The 25736-nt window shown below is 37.0% G+C and overlaps 1 protein-coding gene across 1 annotated transcript in view; it reads right to left on the reverse strand.

The window, feature by feature from the left end:
* GALNTL6 (polypeptide N-acetylgalactosaminyltransferase like 6) overlaps positions 1–25736 on the reverse strand; it is a 1148431-nt gene that overhangs the window by 618787 nt on the left and 503908 nt on the right. The window contains exon 4 of the mRNA XM_027087880.1: positions 8985–9151. Coding sequence (XP_026943681.1) covers positions 8985–9151 — 167 coding nt within the window. The remainder of the gene's footprint in view (positions 1–8984; positions 9152–25736) is intronic.

A 25736-nucleotide genomic window follows, 5' to 3' on the forward strand; every position in this document is an offset into this window, starting at 1 on the left:
AAAAATCAATGGCTTAAATTTTACTTTAAACCCTAAGTGTATCTCCATTAGGTTGGAGGTGGCCTTAATTTATCCTGCAGAAACACGCAAAACTCAAAATGATAAGTGACGGAGCTTAAGTTTATTCAAGACATAAAATTAAGCTTCCCTTGTCGCTGTCCCCCTACAATGTCGGGGTCAGTGTTTTCTGAGCTATGAGGCACCGACTAGTTTCCCAAGTGGTTTGTAAACATAAATATATTCCACTTAGTTTTAGTAGATAAGACAAAAAAATAAAAAATAAAGGGAAAATCAACGATGTGTAGCTAATGAGTATCCCATGTTAGATATTTGTCCATTCACCCCTACCCCTTCACCCCCAGCCCAGCTGCTCTGTCCCAGAAAGACTCTCATTTTCTGGGGACATTTTACACAAGAGTGGCCCCGGCGATCTCAGAAGTGTCTTGGTTTCTGTGAAGTGAGGCTGCCTAAATCTGGAACAATACATCCAGCGTAAAGACAGACTCAGATGATCTACAAGAGGACAGCCTAAAATCCATTCACCTACCTCAATAAATTCTACTTTGAATCAGCCTGGGAAGCCACATGAAACATGTCTAACTATGTTTTATGCCCTATTTCATTACTTTGTGAGCCTTTCAGCATGTTAGAAACACTCTTCTCTCCAGGAGGAAAGCCCTGATTGGCCCCCTGCAGGGCTAAAAGGCCATTTGGACACTGGGATTTGTGTGCTCAAGTCATTAGTTTGCTCATGAATTCTTCATTCTACTATGTGTGTGTACACAGTGAAATGATGGTTTCTATTACGACCCTGCTCCTAAGGTGAGAAAATGGGTAATAAATTAGATTCAATTATCTAGAGTGTCTATGTAACTGTAGTACAGTTTTATCAAATTGAAGATAGTATCAGAATGGTTCTAGCTTCTCAGAATTAGATGTCTGAGAAAACTAGAGAGGAGAGGAACCCTGAATGCCTAAGCAGAAAAACCATCCACTTGAGGTTAAGCTAGCATTTATCTCAGCATATAAAGTTGACCTAGTGTGTGACCTAGGATGTCACCTCCCTGAGCCTCTATTTATTCATCTATAAAAGGGTACAAATGTGACAGGTCACCTGCAATTTCCTTCATCTCAAAGATCTTAACAGTCTAATGTGGAATTGTTCCTCAGTTGACATAAAATTCTTATTAGGAGAATTTTGTTAAAATGTGTTTTATCAATACAGATGCACTTGATGTTTAAAACTTGTCGGCTTATCAAAAACCCTGACTGATGAGAGACTGATCACTTTCTAAGGAACTGTTATAATTCAAGATAAAGGAGGAAATATTTGTGTTTTTTTTCATTGTGTCAATGCAGTGATTTTTTTAAAAAATTAAGAGCAGGTAGATCTTTAGGCACCAAAAAAGGATTGTTTGAAATACAAAACATTTTATTCTTAAAGCTCACCAGCTGAGGTTTGCTGACAAGAGAAATCATCATACAACATAACCTTTTATTTCATCAGAGGAAGTCATCCCTACCCAAGATCTGAAGCCCCAGATCCACAAAATGGTTTCATATGAGTGACAATCCTACTCAAAACAGCTGTCTGCGAGGAAAATAAATGGGATTTAATCTGCCATAAAATGAACAGCACAATTTATTTTTCTTGAGGAAGTCATGCCTTGTGACATTGGTGAGCTGTAACGGTTTTGCTTTGAAAAGAAGCATCCCCTTCTATGCCAAACCCATATGAATTCATCCATGTGGAGTTTTCATCCAGAAAAAGCAACTGGAAAGCCAGATTGGCTTACCCACCACCTGAGGATGGGAGCTGCCCTCCCCTATCTTTAAAAGGACTGATTTAAAACATGAGCCCTAAATAATTATTCAATTCAGAGAGAGGTTTTAAGATGGTTGAAATATATGAAATGATCAGCCAGCCATTAATGCTCTACAAAAAATGACAATTTCATATGCCTCAAGCTAATATTTAAAGAGAATAGAACTGTAAAATAGCAAAATGCTAGTTAAAAAAATGACAATTAGATGAGATTTATCGTTTCTTCAAAATGAAAATATTTTTTAAAAACTTAAAAGCAACTAATAGAGGAAATATAAATACTTACAACCCCTAAATTGACAAAATTTTCTGTGTGGGCATTTTTAAAGACCTCACAGGAATTAACAGTATTTTAAATGTATCTCATTCATTCAAGTACACAAAATATTTTTTAAATGATAAAGAAAAAGAAAGCGGTAACAAAATTTTTCAACTGTGAAACATGCTTTAATATTATATATGATACCTAACTACAGCCCAACTAGACAACAGAACTTAAGTGTGCCTCTTCATTCTATTTTCCAAGATACTTATTTTTGTGTTCAAAATTCATCTAGAACTGGTCCATTCCAACACTCTAGTCTCAAATTCTACATTAGAACATTTTTAAAACAGTTTCTAACACCACATAAAAATATCTATTTGTGTGGAAGTTTCAGCACATGTATCTTTATTCAATCAAATATAAATTTTACTGAAATTGAACTGAAACAAATAAATTTCATCAAATTTGATATATTAGGACTTTATTGAGAAGACAGAGGATATAATCCCCAAAATTCTGAACCTTCCAGTGCCAGTCTTATAGAGGCTAATTCCTAAAACAATTCATCAAGAAAAACATATACCTTTATAGAATCTGAAGACCTTTTATCCTAATCTGCAAAAAAAGGATCTACTTAAAATAGGCTGTTTCTACCAGAATAAAGAAAGCATTCCAGTAGTATTCATGAGGATCGTGACCCTCGCGACTGTGTGTAACGCTCAGAAACAATCCTGAAAACTGCAAGGGTTAGTCACATTTGCTCTACAGAAGAAAAAGGAGAAAGCCAAATGCTGGTCTAAACATTATGGCAAATATCAGGCTCAGCAAGGACACATAACTCGTTATTTTGTCAGATAAGGTCCTTTGTTTACACAGACATTTACAACACGTGAGACTGGAGTTTTCCTTTAAAAGTAAGAGGGAGAGAAATCCCAGGAGTGCTTTGCCTTCCGAGACAGCTTCTATTCAAAGCATACGCTGCCACTGACGAGTAGGATTCATACTTTACAAACACATAAAGACATTTTTATGAGCTGATTTTGTGTTTTGGAACTTGCAGAATGTACGCTTCATAAATTGTCTTCCCTATTTTCCTCTGACTTTGAGAACATATAACTGTTCTACGTTCATATTTACGACTCTATGCCCTGGACTCCCTTCGGCGGCAGATGCAAAAATAATTGCGAAAACAGAACAGTTTTATTAAAACTGTACATTTCATCCTTATGCGGCATGATATGCAAATTTATCAACAGAAATCAATCAGCTTTCTTTCACTTCTGTCGCAGGTGATGATAAATTTCTAAAAGTGTACAGTTGAATTTTATAATATTTTCTCAGCTCCTGTTACTTATTAGTATTTACTATTGTATTTTGATTTTAAAATGCAATTATCCTTACAACTTGAAATCTGAATAATAAATCTAAGCAATTCCAAGATTCACTTAGAGTGACCGGCGCTCAATAAATCTGAGACATAAAAATGGCTTGTCTTACGGTCTAGTGGCCTGACGGAAAACCAGCACAAAGGCATTTCCGTTGACTGTCACCTCTGAATCTTTATATGCACTTTAGTGTTAGTATTTTATCATTTAAGATAGAAATGCACTACCATTCTTCATCTATTTTACAACCTTTTCACACCAATGATACCTTCCAGCTTTGAACAGTTGTAAAACTTGTGCCAACTGATTTGTCTGGTTATGGAAACTTTCCTTAATGGTATACTTGGAGACTATCTGAGTAAAGTAGAACCTGGAATTCAAGACTCATCATTACCACCTGTGAAATGACTTAAAATATTCTCAGTATTTTAAAGATTTATAAACAATTTATCTATGTGAAGAGTCTAAGATTTTGATGGTAATATGGACCTTTAAAGAAATTGTGTGTGTGTGTGTATACACATACGTGTGATTTCTGAATTTGGCACGAAAATTATTAAATGATTTCAAAGCAAATTAGATCTACAAAATATTGGAAGGCACATTTGTATAACAAAGAAGGAAAATTGGCAAAGGAGGAGTAACAGCAGTAACCTGAAATTCAACATAAAATGCTACAAAATGAGTTCATGAGAAGGCATAGTAAATGTCTGTAAACTTGTGAAAATGCCAACATTTATCAAAGAAATGTTATCACAAATGTCACATAAAATAATGTAGAGGTAACACTATCGAATTCCCATCCCAAATTTCCCCTTGCAGATTTATAAATCCAATATCAATTAAATGCTAAATAATAAGAGTAGAAAAATGTACGTCAAAATAATATGGATAAGACACAGGAGATTTTTGAAATTAAGCTATTTATGCATTTATATTACTCACTGAAGCTCCAACCCCAATTCTGAGACACATGACAATTATTCTGAAACCCTGATTTGCATAAAAATGACACATAGGTTTTGTTGAAGTGAAGATTCTGATATATCTGGATGGAGCCTGACAGTCTGCATGACTGGTAAGCCTCAACGTGATGCTGACGTTGCTGATCTATGGACCACACTTTGAGTAGCGAGGACCTATGCTCCCTGAGGAAGAGTAAACTAGATTTCTTTAAAGTGGCTGATTTTGCTAGATCGGAAGGATAGTTTTAAGTTTGTGATTTTCCCTCTAACTAGAACATGGAAAATAACAGGTCTTTGTGAAACTCTAACACTCAGCTCCCTACTTTCCCTGTCCAGGAAGTTTGAAACAAGCAGGGGCGAGAGTGAGTTAGTGTGCATGCGTGTGTACATACACATCCAGGGCACAATAGTGCCCTCACACCTGCATTAAGGGAAGTGTATCAGCAACTCTCCTGTGAGTTCCCTCGGTTTAAACTTGAATTCCTCTAAGCACACAAACTTTAGAGAACTGTCAGGTTCAAATCTGCCCTGTCTCTGAGGCTAAGCCCCAGCTTAGTTCACACATTTCAACATTTTCCGTGTGGATGCCGTGAAGGTTGCCTGGAATTTGGAGATAAGCCCAGGATTAGTCCTGCTTTAAAGTCATCATGAAGTCTTGTTAGAAGCCTCAAGTTAAGTTGTTAAATGTATTTCTGAGAGCTTACTGAAAAAAATATATATATATTCACTAACTTTGGTAAGCGTCAGATAGCAAAAACATGGCGTTGGTTTTGAAATTTTACCTGTAGGCCTGTACCTTCCTGTTTTCATAGACAGTAGGCTTATGTTCTGAGGCTAAAACAACACTCTGTTTACCAAGCTCATTTCAGGAAGAATATCTAAACTGAGAAGTGCTGGGATGTTCATTTTTTAAAAGCATTTTGATAACTGGGTCAACTGGGTAAATTCAAGCTGATTTTTAGAAAGCACTTTGCACTGATTTTATAATTCGAAAATACTTTAGTATTTTTTTCTCTATTGCTATGAAACCAATTGTGCAGAATTCACCAATCATAGAATGATTACATTTTTTGGAACTATGAATTCCAAGCGATATTACACTTGTGCTATTAACATGGCTAACATGTTGGCTTTCCTTTTCTTTTTTTTTTCATGTGTAGCTATTCTACTGACCTGAAAGACATAAAATATAAAGCAGTAATGTTTGATTAAATCTTGTCAAAATTTTATTGCCTTTAGCCAAAGGACATTAGAGAATATTCAAAAGAGCTATAGTGCCAAGGTGTTAAAATGCATACTGAACAGACTTGGAACTAGAATATATTTCTGAAAATAAATATGAAGTGTAACATTTCAGAAATAATTTCCTGAAGGAGGCCAAAAAAATCCCCTATATTTTCTTGTACTTTAAAATTTGTCTAGCCTACTTAACTTGATTTTTAAAGAAGCGGTGGAAAATACTCCGATTTCTGGGTTGTCCAAAAGTAAAAAAAAAAAAAAGCATAAAGTATAATAGCTTTTAACAGCATGGCTATGCATCATATCTGACTAAAAAGCAGAGAAAACTTCTTTGTCTTAGAGGCCCTGTAAACAAGAAATGCCTGGAAATACCTTCCTTCTCTTACAATAGTAAAAACAATCCTGAAAGGAATTTTTGATAAACATTAAGGTCACTGACATAATTTAGGGAGGTGACATGTTCTATTTACCCTCCTTTTGTTGAAACTCTAAAATTTCATTTTTCTTCAGTACCCGTATAAACTACCTGCTTATTAGTAAAACTGGAGATTTAAAAAAAAAAATGTTAAGGCAGTCCTAATTTTTCCAACATGTTATAAATGACCACAATTCGTCTTCATATGCCTTCTATGAAGGCATGACTTCTAAATAACTTCTGTTGCAACTGGGGTTGTGGGGGCGACATGGTAGGCGATAGGTAGATGGGTAGATGATGGATGGATGGATGGACACATAGAAAGAGGACTGACTGATTCAATTTTGTGAAAAAGATTTCATTAAATTGAGAGGATCTCCTCACAAAAGTATGTAGAATATTGATGTTGTGTTTCCGGACAGTATTTGGGGAGGAGTGGTCAGAACTTGAGAGCAGTTGCTCTCCTGTGGAGCAGAGTTCCTTCAGCCATCAAAGTAGGTCTTCATCACAACCTCCCGGGAGGAGGTACTTAGATAACTAATGAGTTACTTATCCCCATTTTGATAAGGAATTTGAGACACCGCGAGGTTAATTTACCCAAAGTCATACAGTTCATAGTTGGTATCAGGATTCTAACCTGTGTTTACCATGTTGATTTTCTAGATTTCTCACAATTCAGAAAGCAGGAGTGATGCTTTTAGGTTCACCTAAACCCTAATATTTTATCAGAAGAGATTCTGTAATCTGAAACAAAAATTTGAAAGCAGGGCTTCTCTTATTCCATGCACCTTTAGAATTATGGTATATTCTAAAAGATTTGTGGAAGTATTTTTATCACATGTCTTTCAACGTTTAGTCTTACACTATCGTCAGGATAGTAAAATGAAAAGCAATATTCAAAAAGCTTTCTCGTTTGAAAGTTTAATGATCATAAAATACGACTTTCAACTTGATAGTTCACAGGAATAGAGTAACTAAAGGACAGATTTACGAAAGCATTAAAATAATGATTATCCTTAAAAATGTCCCGCAGGAAAGTCAAAATCACCATTACTCTCCCAACCAATCCTTTTTGTGTTGCTTCATGTCACTAACAGCAATGACATGGGCCATGCAGAACACACTTCCTTCCTGGGTAACATTCTAAGCAGAAGGGACAGTCTATCAAAGTCGCTACAGAAGGGACAGTCTATCAAAGTCACTACTATACAGAGATGACAATGATTTAAACTCAAGACAAAAGGAGATGCCACTATTTTCTCCCCCTTTAAAGACTTTCAGCTGAAAAATACCTTTGAGAAATATCCAGCAGAAACTCTACAAACCACAGTGTACTGCTACCAAGTGTCTCCTACTTTATTACCCCCAGGTCAAAATTCTGCTGTAGGAAATAGTTTACCAAGACAAAGTTAATTATGTAGAAAATTGTCCACAGATACACTGTCTTATTTCTCTTGGTACCAGTCAATCAAAAAATGCCATGTATTTGGTGATGTGTGGCCCCAGATCTTTATCCCCTTTTTCATTCTTTTATTTAAAAGCACAGTTTTAGCTTTAACACATGAAATGCCTATTTTTAGCCTGAGGTGGTAATGACTGCTTTGAAATAAGTAGCCTCAATTAGAATAAAAAAGAAATCAATGTGTTATTTAATTTAGGTACTTATTAGATACTGATTTAGATACTTATTGAACACACAACTATAGAAGCAATGCAAGGCAAAAACTACTTTGAAATCAACCTAAGTTACCAAGTTCGTAGTTTACTATTTTAATAGAACAACAGACAACCTTTTTTTTTGGCCTACGAACTTCAACACATATGAATTACCGGCAAACCCTGAATCAGTTTTTGAAGCGAATCATTGCAGACAAAAATGCTAAAGGAACCTCAAAGCTAACACACCAAGCAGTTTTACTTCTACAGAATTTTTAAGTACTACGAAGAAAATGTTTCTGTTGCAAATGAGATTTCCAAAACCTCAATTAATCCATAGGATCTCAAGACGCATGTCCTTGAAGGCATAAGAATAACACGCAAACTCGTTTCCTGCCGCTCTTTCTTACACACATACAGTACAGTTAAACAGAGCTCCTTCATGCAAGGAAACAGAAGGTAGATGAATATCTTTAGAAGAGGTTTCCGCCTCTCCACTCACACCAGCCAAGAAGAATTTTACTTTCCCCTATTTAGAGTGAATATGATTTATCAAGTCCTAATCTCAAGAAACTTTCTATAATCTTATTCCCCTGACTTATAAACCAAACTGTGTTCATGAGAATAGTAAAAAAAAAAAAAAAAAAAAGAGAGAACTGTGTCAAATTTTCTAATACACCACATTCCAGGCCTTTCTGCTGTTATTATTGTTCAGATATGATAAAATAGCTAAAATTGCCAAGTAAAAATATTTATTTGCGTTACTTATAATTTCCAGTATTTAGGAAGTAACACAAGCACAGCCTGGAGAATGTATCACACTGGTAAATAACAGAGCAGATCCTTTTCAGAAAGGGGAACAGATTTTCTGGTTCTACTGGAATATTTCACCATTCATATGTACTTACCGTAACATATTTTACAATGTTTGTCCTGAAGCTGCAGGTAGAATTTGAGGCATTCTGCCATTACCTCTCTAATTTACAACAGAAATGTAATACAAATTTCTTATAGGTCCCCAAATGATGCCCATAACTTTTCGTTCAATTCCTTTCGCATTTTGGTCAACATTTTATGAAATCACAGCATCACAACATAGACAAAACTTTATCATCTCCTTTCAGATAGAATTAGAAAGAAACCATCACAATGATCATCTGCTTTTTTTTAAAAGCCAGTAATGATTACGTAGGTGGTAAGAGAATCACATAAAATATTATTAACAACATCTTACCTCTATCACTGAAGTCATCAACCAGGATGATTTCTGCAATCAGACTTTCTGGGGTTCGGTTGATGATGCTGTGGATGGTCCGGAGGAGTGAAGTCCAGCCTTCGTTATGGAATGGGATAATGATGCTGGTGTTTGGTAGCCTTTCCAGGTACATCTTGTGCTTACAGCTGGAGATGACAGAGGAAGGAAAAGCTATATCAGATACAAGACTGTAATATGTCTTATACTTCCATTGACTCATTGTGTTATCAGACAACTGTGAAAATTAGACTTTGCCTAGTACTTGCCCAACCAAAGCTTCTACATCATCATATTTACTCTACCCATTCCTGGAATTCATTAATGATCTCCTTTCACACTCACTCTTAATGACATAATTATTTATCCTCTGTTATTCCAATGGCTCAAAAACAAGGTAAGAAGTACACTTGTGCTTCCTGAAATGTTGTGCTCTTGTTAATATGTTCTCTAATAGTAATAAGGATAAAATATATGTATTAACATCATTTCCACTGAGCACACAGCTAATGTTAAACTTTCCGGGAAAGTTTGGAAATTTAACTTCTGTAATATTTATGCCCAATTAATCAGTTTTGGTTGTGGTCTGTTTCCACAGCTGGGCAGTATTTAAGGCTCTAGGGGAGAAAAGAGTCTTAAAGTGAAATAAATGAAGATTTCATCTTAAATAGTCACACACTGATGCAACTGCATGCTAAGATTACATTAAGATCCAAATCATGACACTATCACATTCCTAATGAAAACTATACAGAGAAATCTCATGTTGCTGTTTTCACTGTAAAACAATCTGAGATGCCAAATAGGAAGTAGGTTTTAAATTTTGGCATAGTTTAAAGCCATTTAGTATATGTCATGGCTATTCTTTCAATATTCATGATTTATTTAAGTAATTTATAAGCCACATCAGGGCAGAAAGCTGGTCTCAAATCTGATTTAATTCTTAGTTCAGCACTGGTCATAGTTGCCCAAGCTTCATTAAAGATAATGAATTAATTTAAGTTTGTGAAATCTTTAAGTTATTTCAAAAATAAAATAGGATAAAATTTCAATCAATTACCAAATTTAGTGATTTTGCTGGTATGGATAACATGAAAACAAACAAAAAGAGAGTGGAAATCTGGAAAGAAATGCGGTTTCTGTTTAAATACAGGAACATCTATTATATCATCTTTTGCCAAGACACTGGCTACTGTCTAGTCCAGATATTATAGTGTGAATTTGAAGTATGCATAGATTCTACCAAGATGTATAGACATGTACCAGCATATTCAAAACATTACTTAAAATATGGTTTTTTAGTCAGTTATCTCAACACTTCATTCTACTATGATCTCAACAGGATATCTTAAATATCACTGTGGATGTAAAACAAAGAGATCTTGCCTTGCAGCTTCAGATAATAGAATATAATGTAATTAAAGCAAAAAAATTTAACTATCCTGGAAGGTAAAATAAAATGAAATAATTTAGACAAATAATTTAAATATAAAATATAGGCATTTCTTTTTTATCTTGTCCTTTTATTATCAATTATTTAATCGAAATTTTAAAATCTGTAACAATATTTATCAAACAAGAGATTTAGAGGTTTTCAAGTACAATGAAAAGCACTGGAAAAGACCATCAAAAGGATACCATGAAATGGACATGAAAATACTAGAAAAAAACATGAAGTTCCTTGTAGGATAACATAAAATAATTTAAAAAAGCAATATATGAAACAGATCTGCCAGTGATTTCCAAGAGAGTGTAGTGAGATGGATGCTTTCACATCTGATGCACAAATGTGGAAAAGAGTGCTAAATTAATTCAGCACATCTCATCATAATTAAGTAGAGCCATCCATCCTTCTCAACAAAGACAACAGCCCAAGACAAATGTGCTCTCTGTATCAATACTCAGGATAATACAAAACACCATACCTAACCATGCTCTGGGAATGTAACTGATATCCCCAAGAAGGCAAATTAGTTTTTAAACATTAAGAGGAGACGCTGTACATATCGCTTGCTTATTAATGAAATAGGAATTGCATTCAGAGTAACACATGAAAGCAATCAATAGGCTTAGGGCTTGAAAGAGATGTTTAACAGCTATCTACAATCCATTCAGAAAAAAAGGCAGACATAAGAGAATGCAAGACGAATCGTGTGCAAAAAGGGCTTTCCCTCATAAAAATGTTTTCGGTAATTTCTATGTAAGCTCAAATTATTACCACACAGGGGAGGTGAAAATATCCTTCTAATTCATTCATGCTCTCAAGTCCCAATGATCTGCTGAGGGTTTTCTCTAAGCCAGGAAGCAAAGTGGAGATAAAAGAATGAAAAAACCCTACTCTCCAACTTTAAGATGTTTACAGTACAATAGGAGACACAGAAGAGTAAAGACACAGTTAAAACTTTAAAGGGGAAATCAATACGTAGAAGTATAACAGGGTGCCACACAAGCATTTGAGAGAGACCCCTGAAGCAATTCGCAAAGTGCTACAGAAATGCAAGTGAGAGTTAAAAGTGGCCTGCAAAAGACCAGTTCGAGATATATTTAGGAAAAGAACTGATATGACTTAGTCACTTTCTGGGAGAAACAGTTAAGGAGGACTCCCATGTTTTGGACATAGGAAACTGATCTATGAAATACAGACCTACATCAGAGCACTGTGTGTAAGGGGCATTTGAGGGTTGCAAGGCTTGAGGGTAAACATGAGTTCAGTTTTGACCACATTAACTTTGAGGTGTCAAAATGATATCTAGTTGAACATGAAACCAGCTCTTTTGCTCCTTTTCTGTTTGTCCATTTCTGTTCCCCTCTAACCCTGAAAGAATCTAATTATAGGAATGAGATCAGTAAGCAAATGAAACCAACTCCTGACTTATGCTCTCCTGAATGCACACCATGCCCTGTCTAACCTGGTGATTCTTTTCCTAGATAAAAAGAAGAATGAGGAATGGAGTAGTTAGAGAATCACGGGCTCTCTGCCTCTAACAATCCCCTTAGCCATCCTGCTGGCAGATCACTCAGACAAGATGCCATCTGAAGAGAGAGTCAGCCAGTCTGCACGCAATGGAGATGCAGAACCCAACCTCCTGCCTTGATGATTCCCTGAGATTCTTCCCCCTTTTCTCCTGTAAAAACTGTCATGGCTGAGCAGAATCTTCAGAGCTGGTCTCTGGACACAAGTCCACCTTCTCCCCAGATTGCCGGCTTTTCTGATTAAAGCACCTTTCCCCTCTACTGACACTTGCCTCTCGAATGATTGATTGGTTTTTGAGCAGCGAGCAGCTGAACCTGAGTTCGGTAACAGAGCAATCGTATATATGATATACACATCTATCTGTCTATGTATGTCCCTATGTGTGCATATCTATCTATCTATCTATCTATCTATCTATCTATCCATCTATCTATGTGCATACGTGTATTGCTCAGAAAAAGACCTGATTTACAGGAGGCACAGTGATAGGCTCTAGCATTGATGCCAGGGCACTGCCACTATCTCCATAGCATCACCATCCCAACACTTGCCAAGAGGATCCTCTGATAAGTACCAGCAGATAGCCAACTGAATGCACTCTCTCAGCTCTGAAAAAGGTCAGATCAAAAGCTCTGGGGCAAATGGATGTCCCTAGCTTCAAGATGGCAGAGGAGTGAGACATGGAGATCACTCTCCACTCGACAAATACATCAGAAATACATCTACATGTGGAACAACTCCTACAGAACACCTACTGAACGCTGGCAGAAGATCTCAGACCTCCCAAAAGGCAAGAAACTCCCCACATAACTGGTTAGGGCAAAAGAAAAAAGAAAAAACAGAGACAAAACAATAGGGACGGGACCTGCACCTCGGGAAGGGAGCTGTGAAGGAGGAAAGGTTTCCACACACTAGAAGCCCCTTCACTGGAGGAGACTGCGGGTGCAGAGGGGGAAGCTTCAGAGCCACGGAGGAGAGCACAGCAACAGGGGTGCGGAGGGAAAAGCGGAGAGATTCCTGCACAGAGGATCGGTGCCGACTGGCACTCACTGGCCCGAGAGGCTTGTCTGCTCCCCCGCCGGGGCGGGCAGGGCTGGGAGTTGAGGCTCCGGCTTCGGAGGTCAGATGCCAGGGAGAGGACTGGGGTTGGCGGCGTGAACACAGCCTGAAGGGGGCTAGCACACCACAGCTGGCTGGGGTGGGGGGGAGACCGGGAAAAAGTCTGGACCTGCCTAACAGGCAAGAGAATATTGTTTTGGGGTGCGCGAGGAGAGGGGATTCAGAGCACCGCCTAAACAAGCTCCAGATATGAGCATGAGCCGCGGCTAAGAGTGTGGACCCCAGAGACGGGCATGAGACGCTAAGGCTGCTGCTGCCGCCACCAAGAAGCCTGTGTGCGAGCACAGGTCACTCTCCACACCCCCCTCCCATGAGCCTGTGCAGCCCGCCACTGCCAGGGTCCCGGGATGCAGGGACAACTTCCCTGGGAGAATGCACGGCGCGCCTCAGGCTGGTGCAACGTCACGCCGGCCTCTGCCGCAGCAGGCCCACCCCGCACGCCGTGCCCCTCCCTCCCCCGTGGCCTGAATGAGCCAGAGCACCCGAAGCAGCTGCTCATTTAACCCCGTCCTGTCTGAGCGAAGAACAGACGCCCTCAGGCGACCTACATGCAGAGGTGGGTCCAAACCCAAGGCTGAATCCCAGGAGCTGTGCGAACAAAGAAGAGAAAGGGAAATCCCTCCCAGCAGCCTCAGGAGCAGCAGATTAAATCTCCACGATCAACTTCATGTACCCTGCAGTGTGGAATACCTGAATAGACAACGAAGCATCCCAAACTTCAGGCGGTGGACTTAGTGTGATTTTGTCTGTACAGCTTTGCTCTTACCATTTGTCCGCGGGTTCTGTCTGTCCACTTTTTTTTATTTTTTAGTATTGATTTTTAGTGCTTGTTACATTTGTAGATCTGTTTTGTCAGTTTGGTTGCTCTCTTCTTTCTCTCTTTTCTTAATTGCTTTTCAATTTTTTCTTTATTTTTCATTATTTTGTACTTTAATAACTTTACTTTACTTAATTTTTTTCTTTCTCACTTGCTTTTTTTCTCCCTTTTCTTCTGAGCTGTAAGGCTGAAAGGGTCTTGGTGCTCCGGCCGGGTGTCAGACCTGTGCCTCTGAGGTGGGAGAGCCGAGATCGGGACATTGGTCCAACAGAGACCTCCTGGCTCCATGTAATATCAAACAGCAAAAGCTCTACCAGAGATGTCCATTTCAATACTAACACCCAGCTCCACTCAACAACCAGGAAGCTCCAGTGCTGGACACCCTATGCCAAACAACTAGCAAGACAGGAACACAACTCCACCCGTTCGCGGAGAGCCCGCCTAAAATCATAATAAGGTCACAGACACCCCAAAGCACACCACCGGACACGGTCCTGCCCACCAGAAAGGCAGGATGCAGCCTCATCTACCAGAACAAAGGAACCAGTCCCATCCACCAGGAAGCCTACACAACCCACTGAACAAACCTTAGTAACTGGGAGCAGACAGCAAAAACAAAAGGAACTATGAACCTGCAGCCTGTGAAAAGGAGAACCCAAACACAGTAAGTTAAGCAAAATGAGAAGACAGAGAAACACACAGCAGATGAAGGAGCAAGGTAAAAACCCTCCAGACCAAACGAAGAGGAAATAGGCAGTCTACCTGAAAAAGAAGGCAGAGTAATGATAGTAAAGATGATCCCGAATCTTGGAACTAGAATGGAGAAAATACAAGAACGTTTAACAAGGGTCTAGAAGAACTAAAGAGCAAATAAACAATGATGAACAACATAATAAATGAAATTAAAATTTCTCTAGAAGCAATCAATAGCAGAATCATTGAGGTAGAAGAACGGATAAGTGACCTGGAAGACAAAATAGTGGAAATAACTACTGCAGAGCAGAATACAGAAAAAAGAATGAAAAGAATTGAGGACAATCTCAGAGAATTCTGGGATAACATTAACCACACCAACATTCAAATTATAGGGGTGCCAGAAGAAGAAGAGAAAGAGAAAGAGACTGAGAAAATATTTGAAGAGATTATAGTTGAAAACTTCCTTAATGTGGGAAACGAAATAGTCAATCAACTCCAGGAAGTGCACAAAGTCCCATACAGGATAAATCCAAGGAGAAACACACCAAGACACATATAAATGAAACTATCAAAAATTAAATATAAAGAAAAAATATTAAAAGCAGAAAGGGGAAAAAACACAAATAATATACAAGGGAAACCCCATAAGGTTAACAGCAGATCTTTCAGCAGAAACTCTGCAAGCCAGAAGGGAGTGGCAGGACATATTTAAAGTGATGAAAGGGAAAAACCTACAAACAAGATTACTCTACGCAGCAAGGATCTCATTCAGGTTCAACGGAGAAATTAAAATATTTACAGACAAGCAAAAGCTAAGAGAATTCAGCACCACCAAACCAGCTTTACATCAAATGCTAAAGGAACTTCTCTAGGCAGGAAACACAAGACAAGGAAAAGACCTACAATAATAAACCCAAAACAATTAAGAAAATGGTAATGGGAACATACATATCGATAACTACCTTAAATGTAAATGGATTAAATGCTCCAACCAAAAGACAGAGACTGGCTGAATGGATACAAAAACAAGACCTTTATCCATGCTGTCTACAAGAGACCCACTTCAGACCTAGGGACACATACAGACTGAGGGTGAGGGGATGGGAAAAGATATTCCATGCAAATGGAAATCAAAAGAAAGCTGGAGTAGCAAGTCTCATATCAGACAAAATAGACTTTAAAGAATGTTACAAGAGATAAAGAAGGACACTACATAATGATCAATGGATCAATCCAAGAAGAAGACATAAATATTTATGCACCCAACATAGGAGCACCTCAAAACATAAGTCAAATGCTAACAGCCATAAAAGGGGAAATCGACAGGAACACAATAATAGTAGGGGACTTTAACACCCCACTTTCACCAATGGACAGATCTTCCAAAATGAAAATAAATAAGGAAACACAAGCTTTAAATAACACATTAAACAAGATGGACTTAATTGATATTTATAGGACATTCAATCCACAAACAACAGAATACGTTTCTTCTCAAGTGCTCATGGAACATTCTCCAGGATAGATCATATCTTGGGTCACAAATCAAGCTTTGATAAATTTAAGAAAACTGAAATTGTATCAAGTATCTTTTCTGACCACAACACTATGAGACTAGATATCAGTTACAGGAAAAAATCTGTAAAAAATACAAACACATGGAGGCTAAATAATACACTACTAAATAACCAAGAGACCAGTGAAGAAATCAAAGAGGAAATCAAAAAATACCTAGAAACAAATGACAATGAAAACACGATGACCCAAAACCTATGGGATGCAGCAAAAGCAGTTCTATGAGGGAAGTTTATAGCAAGACAATCCTACCTCAAGAAACAAGAAACTCCTCAAATAAACAACATAACCTTATACCTAAAGCAATTATAGAAAGAAGAACAAAAAAACGCCAAAGTTAGGAGAAGGAAAGAAATCATAAGGATCAGATCAGAAATAGATGAAAAAGAAATGAAAGAAATATAGCAAAGATCAATAAAACTTAAAACTAGTTCTTTGAGAAAGTAAACAAAATTGATAAACCATTAGCCAGACTCATCAAGAAAAAAAGGGAGAAGGCTCAAAGCAACAGAGTTAGAAATGAAAAAGGAGAGGTAACAACTGATACTGCAGAAATACAAAGGATCATGAGCGATTACTACAAGCAACTATATGCCAATAAAATGGACAACCTAGAAGAAATGGACAAATTATTAGAAAAGCACAACCTTCCGAGACTGAACCAGGTAGAAATAGAAAATATAAACAGACCAATCACAAGCACTGAAATTGAGACTATGATTTAAAATCTTCCAACAAACAAAAGCCCAGGACCAGATGGCTTCACAGGCGGATTCTATTAAACATTTAGAGAATAGTTAACACCCATCGTTCTCAAACTCTGCCAAAACATAGCAGAGGGAGGAACACTCCAAAACTCATTCTACGAGGCCACCATCACCCTGATACCAAAACCAGACAAAGATGTCACAAAGAAAGAAAACTACAGGCCAATATCACTTATGAACATAGATGCAAAGATCCTCAACAAAATACTAGGAAACAGAATCAAGGAGCACATTAAAAGGATCATGCACCATCATCAAGTGGGGTTTATCCCAGGAATGCAAGGATTCTTCAATATACGCAAATCATTCAATGCAATACACCATTTCACAAACTGAAGGAGAAAAACAATATGATCATCTCAATAAATGCAGAAAAAGCTTTGGACAATATTCAACCCTCATTTATGATAAAAACCCTCCAGAAAGCAGGCATAGAGGGAACTTACCTCAACATAATAAAGGCCATATATGACAAACCCACAGCCAACATCGTTCTCAATGGTGAAAAACTGAAACCATTCCCTCTAAGATCAGGAACAACACAAGGTTGTCCACTTTCACCCGTAAAATTCAACATAGTTTTGGAAGTTTTGGCCACAGCAATCAGAGAAGAAAAAGAAATAAAAGGAATCCAAATCGCAAAAGAAGAAGTAAAGTTGTCACTGTTTGCAGATGACATGGTACCACAGAGAGAGAACCCTAAAGATGGTACCAGAAAACTACTAGAGCTAATCAATGAATTTTGTAAAGTAGCAGGATACAAAATTAATGCACAGAAATCTCTTGCATTCCTATACACTAATGATAAAAAAATCTGACAGAGAAATTAAGGAAACACTCCCATTTACCACTGCAACAAAAAGAAGAAAATACCTAGGAATAAACTAGAACAGAACTAGTTCACAGAACTAGAACAGAACTAGTTCACAGAACTAGAACAAAAAACTTTGCAATTTGTATGGAAACACAAAAGACCCTGAATAGCCAAAGCAATCTTGAGAACGCAAAACGGAGCTGGAGGAATCAGGCTCCCAGACTTCACACTACACTACAAAGCTACAGTAATCAAGACAGTATGGTACTGGCACAAAAACAGAAATACAGATCAATGGAACAGGATAGAAAGCCCAGAGATAAACCCACGCACATATAGTCACCTTATTTTTGATAAAGGAGGCAGGAATATACAATGAAGAAAAGACAGCCTCTTCAATAAGTGGTGCTGGGAAAACTGGTCAGCTACGTGTATAAGAATGAAATTAGAAAACTCCCTAACACTACACACAAAAGTAAACTCAAAATTCATTAAAGACTTAAATGTAAGGCCAGACACTACCAAACTCTTAGAGGAAAACATAGGCAGAACACTCTATGACATACATCACAGCAAGATCCTTTGTGACCCACCTCCTAGACAAATGGAAATAAAAAGAAACATAAACAAATGGATCTAATGAAACTTAAAAGCTTTTGCACAGCAAAGGAAACCATAAACAAGACGAAAAGACAACCTCAGAATGGGAGAATATATTTGCAAATGAAGCAACTGACAAAGGATTAATCTCCAAATGTTACAAGCAGCTCATGTAGCTCAGTATCAAAAAAACAAACAACCCAATCCAAAAATGGGCAGAAGACCTAAACAGACATTTCTCCAAAGAAGATATACAGACTGCCAACAAACACATGAAAGGATGCTCAACATCACTAATCATTAGAGAAGTGCAAATCAAAACTACAGTGAGGTATCATCTCACACCAGTCAGAATGGCCATCATCAAATAATCTACAAACAAGAGAACAAACGCATGGACACCAAGGTGGGGAAAGCAGCGGAGGGTGGTAGTGGTGCTGTGATGAATTGGGAGATTGGGATTGACATATATACACTAATATGTATAAAATGGGTAACTAATAAGAACATGTTGTGTAAAAAAAATAAATAAAATTTAAAAAATAATTTTAAGAAAAGAAAAAAATTCTATGGTGAACTTTAGGTTGAATTAGTTCTTCTTTTATCCATAAACTGAATTAACCAGAGCCTCATCCAAAGCTTAAAGTACCTGTAAACAAAATCACTCTGTATAAGAAAGTGAGAAAAGCAAAAAAAAAAAAATTCTGCAAATAATAAATGCTAGAGAGGGTGTAGAGAAAAGGGAACCCTCTTGCACTGTTGGTGGGAATGTAAATGGATACAGCCACTATGGAGAACTGTATGGAGGTTCCTTAAAAAACTGCAAATAGAACTACCATATGACCCAGCAATCCCACTACTGGGCATAAACCCTGAGAAAACCATAATTCAAAAACAGTCATGTACCAAAATTTTCATTGCAGCTCTATCTACAATAGCCTGGAGATGGAAACAATCTAAGTGTCCATCATCGGATGAATGGATAAAGAAGATGTGGCACATACGTACAATGGAATATTACTCAGCCATAAAAAGAAATAAAACTGAGTTATTTGTAGTGAGGTGGATGGATGTAGAGTCTGTCATACAGAGTGAAGTAAGTCAGAAAGAGAAAAACAAATACCGTATGCTAACATATATATATGGAAACTAAAAAAAAAAAAAAAAGGTCTTGAAGAACCTAGGGGCAGAACAGGAATAAAGATGCAGATTTAGAAAATGGACTTGAGGATGTGGGGAGGGGGAAGGGTAAGCTGGGACAAAGTGAGAGAGTGGCATGTACATATATACACTACCAAGTGTAGAATAGCTAGTGGAAAGCAGCCGCATAGCACAGGGAGATCAGCCCGGTGCTTTGTGACCATCTAGAGGGGTGGGATAGGGAGAGTGCGAGGGAGACGTAAGAGGGAGGAGATATGGGTATATATGTATAGCTGATTCACTTTGTTATACAGCGGAAACTAACACACCATTGTAAAGCAATCATACTCCAATAAAGATGTTAAGAAAAAAAAATGAATGCCCCTAAAGCAAGTATCAAGCAATGAAGTTGGGGAATAAGCAGTCCTATGGTAAGACATATCTGAGGTGTTTTCTATAACATCTCCCAGGGTTTTCCAGTGAGATGGAGCCTCACTTGCCCACAAGGATAAGCATCAGGCCAGGCACCTTTTAGTGGCTGCTTTCCCTTCCCTGTCTTACCTCTTCACCCTACTTCTCCAGGTTCACTCTGTGATTACCTCTTTAAAACTATTGCAGACAAATCTGTCTCAGAGTCTGCTTTAAGGGAACCCAATCTTAGACATAGGCATATAAATTATACTACACTTGGCAAGAACTGTCCCTTGAATACAGAGTGATGGTCAAAATTCCCTAAGAAACACAATTATTTCTGTAGTGTTATGAAACTTGTAGTTTGTTACACCTGGAGATATTTTTAAATAATTAAAAAACTCTGTCACAGGTACATTTTACTCTTTCTTTGAACTTTTTAATTATCACTGATACTCTGTTCAGAGTCTACTCTATGCCTATGAAATACAGCTATCAGGACTATTTTTATATGTACAGTGTGTACACATAAAATCATGTACACAAATTACATTAAAAATAGCCTTAATTAGTAGACTATTAGTAGTAAAGTTACCTTCTTTACATAGATGTCTGTAATTAAGTTTTTCAATTAGACCACACTGAAAACTCATATTTTGTGCTTATAATTATTCCTGAAATATTGAAAAAATCACACTTTATACATTAGACTATCGAGGTTTAAGTGATGGCTTTGCCACTTACTACCTGTGTGACAACGGGCAAATTATTTAACTACTATAAGGGTAGTTTTCTTATGTGGAGCAATTAAGAAGCAAAAGGTTATACCTTCTTCATAATGTGTAACAAGAATTAAATTAATAATTTAATAACTAAATTAGATAATCCATACAAAGTATTACATCTGATAATAGCAAGAGTTTGATAAATACTATCATTATTACTGTTGCTGTTATTGTTACTTTAACAGTTACTGTTTTACCTGTCAAGTCCTCTGTGGAAGGAGCTAGGGAACTAGTAGAGATGAGAACTGCATGAGAGAAAGTGAGAGACACTTATGATACATAAATGAATAAATTACGGTTTCTTCCCTTAAGGATTCACAGACCGGTGGACAAATATATAAAATAATTAGACTCAAATGAGACAAGTAACGTAATAGATGGCACACAGGCAATGAAAAGCCCGAAGGAAGTTATGGTTAACTTTGTCTGAAAGAATGAGGGAAGTCTTTATAGATGAGTCTGTATGTTGAGAACAGATCATGTACGATCTTGAAGTGATTCTAAGAAATCTGGACATTAGCCCGCAGTCAACGTGAATATTTCACATATTGTTAATGATGAGGAAGACAGGATCACGTTTACATATTCCTCTGGCATCCGGGCAAATGATGCAACGAAGACAGTAGAAACGAAAGGAAAAAAGATTAGAGACTGTGATACTCTGGGCAAAAACAATGAGGGCGCTGATCTGATTTTTACTCTAAGGAAAATCAGCCTGTTTGTGATGGTGCCTGAACTGATTAAATTATACTTAGTTATTCTAGCACGTAAGGTGCTCCAAAGGAAATTGAATTCACTCTCAACGTCAGCCCATTGGATTGGCCAAGTTGTGGTCCAGGTGACTGCTTCTCATTATTACTAGAAATACTGAAGAGTATCCAGGGTTTTATTAAGAATCTGCAACCTGTGTATTTTAGATTTAATCTCAAGTCAGGCTGAGAATGGGAAATTTGTGAAATGGGAAGACAATGTGTCACTGTGGAACTGTGTTGAAGAAATAAGTAAAATGAAGTCAGACAATTTGTATGCTTATGGTTACAAATTTATAGGCAGCAAATTTATAAAAAGAAAATAGGGACAATTTAAAACATTTGTTGCATTAAATTTATAGGAATATGGGTGAAGATGCCTGCCTTATTGCATTTCATATTGCTGTATTATTTTCAAATAAGCCTTCACATAAAATTAACTTGGAGTTTAGGAATGGCTCAGAGATGAGGAAATGCCTTTGTTAAGTAACAATTTATCTAAATGAATGGAAAAAGCATTCTTAAATGCACCAGAGAGATGAAAGAAATAGTTTAAATTCTTAAAAAGCTACTTGTGAGAAATGACAAATCATGAAGGCATTTTAAAAGCTGACAAAAAACCAAATCAGTCTGTAAACATTCTGCTAAACCATTCACAGTAATGAAAATAAAATTCAATAGAAAATTTCTCATAGGCTTCTAAGTTTCCCCAAAATAGAACACACACATTTCCTGATATTCTCTATTGGCATTTAATAAACTGAGAGATTTAAAAATAGATTTAGTTTAACAACATTGTTTATTTTAAACATAGTTAACTGTCATTCTTTAAAGAGTTACGTTAATTTATCTTCATCATTTCATTGGTTTCACAAAAAATAAGTGTTTCTTTTGACTACAGGAATAAGCCAATGTTTTTAAAAAATAAAGGTACATGAAATAAGTACTAGACTTATTTGTGACTTTTTTTGGTCTAAAAGAGATATTGTTCATGCAAGAATGTCAACCTTTATACTGTTAGCGTTTAGGTAAACTTGCATTTAAGGTTCTTAAGACCTTCATAAACATTCTTTCTCACTGCCTAAGCGGAGTATTTAGTTTTGGACACAGTGTCAAAACTCACATTTTAAAAATTCAAATTTTCAGACTGTAAGATTTGACTAGAATGTTTGAATAAAAGTATTTGCATATTTTAATCCTTAGATCATTCTGTTAGCGTATCTGAAGTATGACTTTATTTTTTGTTTTACTGGATTTTTCTATCTGTTTATATTAAACAAATCAGTCGGGGTGTTATGTTATGGTTATAAATAACCCTAAATCCCAATGACTCAAAAAAGTGAATATTCTCTTTCTTGCATCTTCTGCTTATTCATCACTGGTTTGCGAGAGGGTCTCTGCCTGTTGTCACTGACAACAGCCAACATTTGGACCACTGTCAATCACTGTGCCAGAGGTCAATGAGAACAGTGATGGGTCTCAAGCTAGTAATTAAATGGTCTGTCTCTAAAACGACATGGTTCTCTCCGCTTACAAATAGCTGGTCGGAACTATTCACGCTGGCATGAGGGCCCAGGAAGTGCAATCCTATATAGTGCAGAAGAATTATAGCCAGAAATAGTGGGCAAACAACACAAATGAACACGACCATCTTAGTCTTCTGCCTTCTTTCAAATAAAAAAGGAAATAGGAAAAAGGAAACTGCCTGTTATACTATATTATATGGAAACATTAAAGAGATTCAGTTTCTTCACAAAGAAAAAAGAAAAACAAGAAAAACCTGATCATATATATTCAAGGTGTCCCATCTACAGAAGCGTGGTTAGCTGTAGGCACATTTTTAGAGCTGCAACCACACTTACGGTATCATCAAGTTTAGTCCCTCATTTAATTGAAAATTGAGACATGTTTTAGAGAGTTAAACAAAAATTATTTTAACAATCAATTTGGTAAAACAGTGTAGTGGGTGAAGAGGTTGTACAGTGATGGGGCACTATTCCTGACTCAAAGAGCTTACAATTTTCTGAAAGGTATTTATAACTCACACAGCTGGATAACACAGAGCAATGAACTAGAATCTGACATTCTTCAGTTTTGACTACGTCATCTTTTGGAAATGCCATTCTATCATTGGCCTTTTAAGACATCTTTATATTAATGCAATCAATTAAATTATATAAATGCTGTAATATTTTAAAGTGAGGTAGGCAATTACTTTATTAGACCAAACATTTCTGTGAAATGTATTATCTATTCTCCATTAATACTTTTGGAAACAAAAGTTTCAATACACACTCTAAGAGGGCCTGGACCACTGAACCAATGGGCCATCTGGATCACTAGATTACACTATTAGGGGAATAAAACAAACAGACATTATGCCCACTATATCTAATATTCCTTTATTAGTGTTGTATATTTTAATAAAAATAGAGAGCTTTGCTATTTCTAGCTAATAATATTTCTAGCTGAGATTATCACTAAGATTTCCTCTTTTAACAAAGATGGAGTAACATGGACCATATGTACCCTTCCACTTGACCAACTAAACAGCTAGATTAAAAATATGAAACAATGGTTTTTCAAAACATTGGCCAAAAAATATAGATACCTTTAAGAAACAGGAAACAAACAAGTTTGCCTGCTTATACTCTAGACTGAAATTCCAGGCAATGATGAAGTTAGGAGAACCCCAAGTGGATCCAAGTGATCTCCCTAAATTGTGGAAATAAAGCCAAGAATCTAGGGTTATCAAGGTAGATAGAGTTTGCAGGATACAATTCTCTCTCTAAAGGAGAGAATTGTATAGAAAAAAACCTAGGAGATCTACAGAGTCCCCTTGAGTCTTCAGCTGAGTACTGATAAGTGCATGTGTGTGAAGAAACAACCCTGAACTGAGGAATGAACCACCAGAAACGATTAGAGGGATCAATAACTCATACAGGGCATGAAATACTTCTTGTTCTCAGCAGGCATAATGGAAAAACTTATATCTCATGGAGAATTGGGTAGAGTATTGGAAAAAGGGTTAGAAAGGATGGACAATTAGCCCAGGACTAAATACAGTTCTGGTTCAACTTAACAAAGCTTTAGAGCAATACTTAACAGTATCAAACTGTTTCTAAGTTATCGTATTGTATCACAGGTAAAAGCTCAATTATACTTATAGGAATATCAAAATATTTTACACCTTAAAAAGTAAAATTCAAATGTCTGACAACCAAGAGAAACTACAAACCTTTCAAAGAAGCAGGAAAATAAGAAATCAAATGAAAAATCATTTAAGTGAAATTGACACAGAAGATAGACTAGGCAATGATATTAAAATAGTTATTGTGGCTGTTTTCCAGATGTTCAAGAAGCTAAAGGAATACATGAACATGTTAAGAGTCACAGAAGATATTAAAAATGCCCAAATACAACTTCTAGAGAGTAAAACTACAGTATGAGAGATGAAAAATACATTGGACAAAAGTTAAGGCAGAGGGGCTTCCCTGGCGGCGCAGTCGTTGAGAGTCTGCCTGCCAATGCAGGGAACATGGGTTTGAGTCCTGGTCCGGGAAGATCCCACATGCCGCGGAGCAACTAAGTCCATGCGCCACAACTACTGAGCGTGCATGTCTGGAGCTTGTGCTCCACAACAAGAGAGGCTGCGATAGTGAGAGGCCCGCACACTGCGATGAAGAGTGGCCCCCGCTTGCCACAACTAGAGAAAGCCCTCGCACAGAAACGAAGACCCAACACAGCAAAAATAAATAAATAATTAATTAAAAAAAATTAAGGCAGATTAGGTATTGCCAAAGAAAAGATCAGTAAACTTGAAGACATGAAAATAGAACTGTCCAAAATTAACAAAAAAGAGGAAAAAAAGAACATAAAATGAACAGAGCATCAGTATTGTGGGACAACTTCAAGAGGCGTAATGTGTGTGTACTTAAAGTATCCAAAAAGAAGGCAAGGGAGACATAAAAAAGTATTTGAAGATACATATGAAAGTTTTGAAGATTTAATGAAAATGTGAAGCACTAAGCTTCAAAAAGGTCAATGAAATTTGAGCACAATAAACATGAAGAAAACTACATTAATGCCTACCATAATTCAACTGTTAAAATCAATGATAAAGAGACCATCTTAAAAGTAATCAGAGAAAAAAGACACATAAGTCTAGTGGAAAATGGCTAAGAGTGACAGCAGTCTTCTTGTTAAAAATGATGCAAGATAGTAAGGGAGTGGAGAAACATCTTTAAGTATAGAAAAGAAAAATTCAAAAAAAGAGAAAAAAAATCA

This window comes from Aethalodelphis obliquidens, unplaced genomic scaffold (genome assembly GCF_003676395.1).
Source record: "Aethalodelphis obliquidens isolate GAN/ISIS:26980383/991018 unplaced genomic scaffold, ASM367639v1 scaffold61, whole genome shotgun sequence".
Taxonomy (NCBI): Eukaryota; Metazoa; Chordata; class Mammalia; order Artiodactyla; family Delphinidae; genus Aethalodelphis; species Aethalodelphis obliquidens.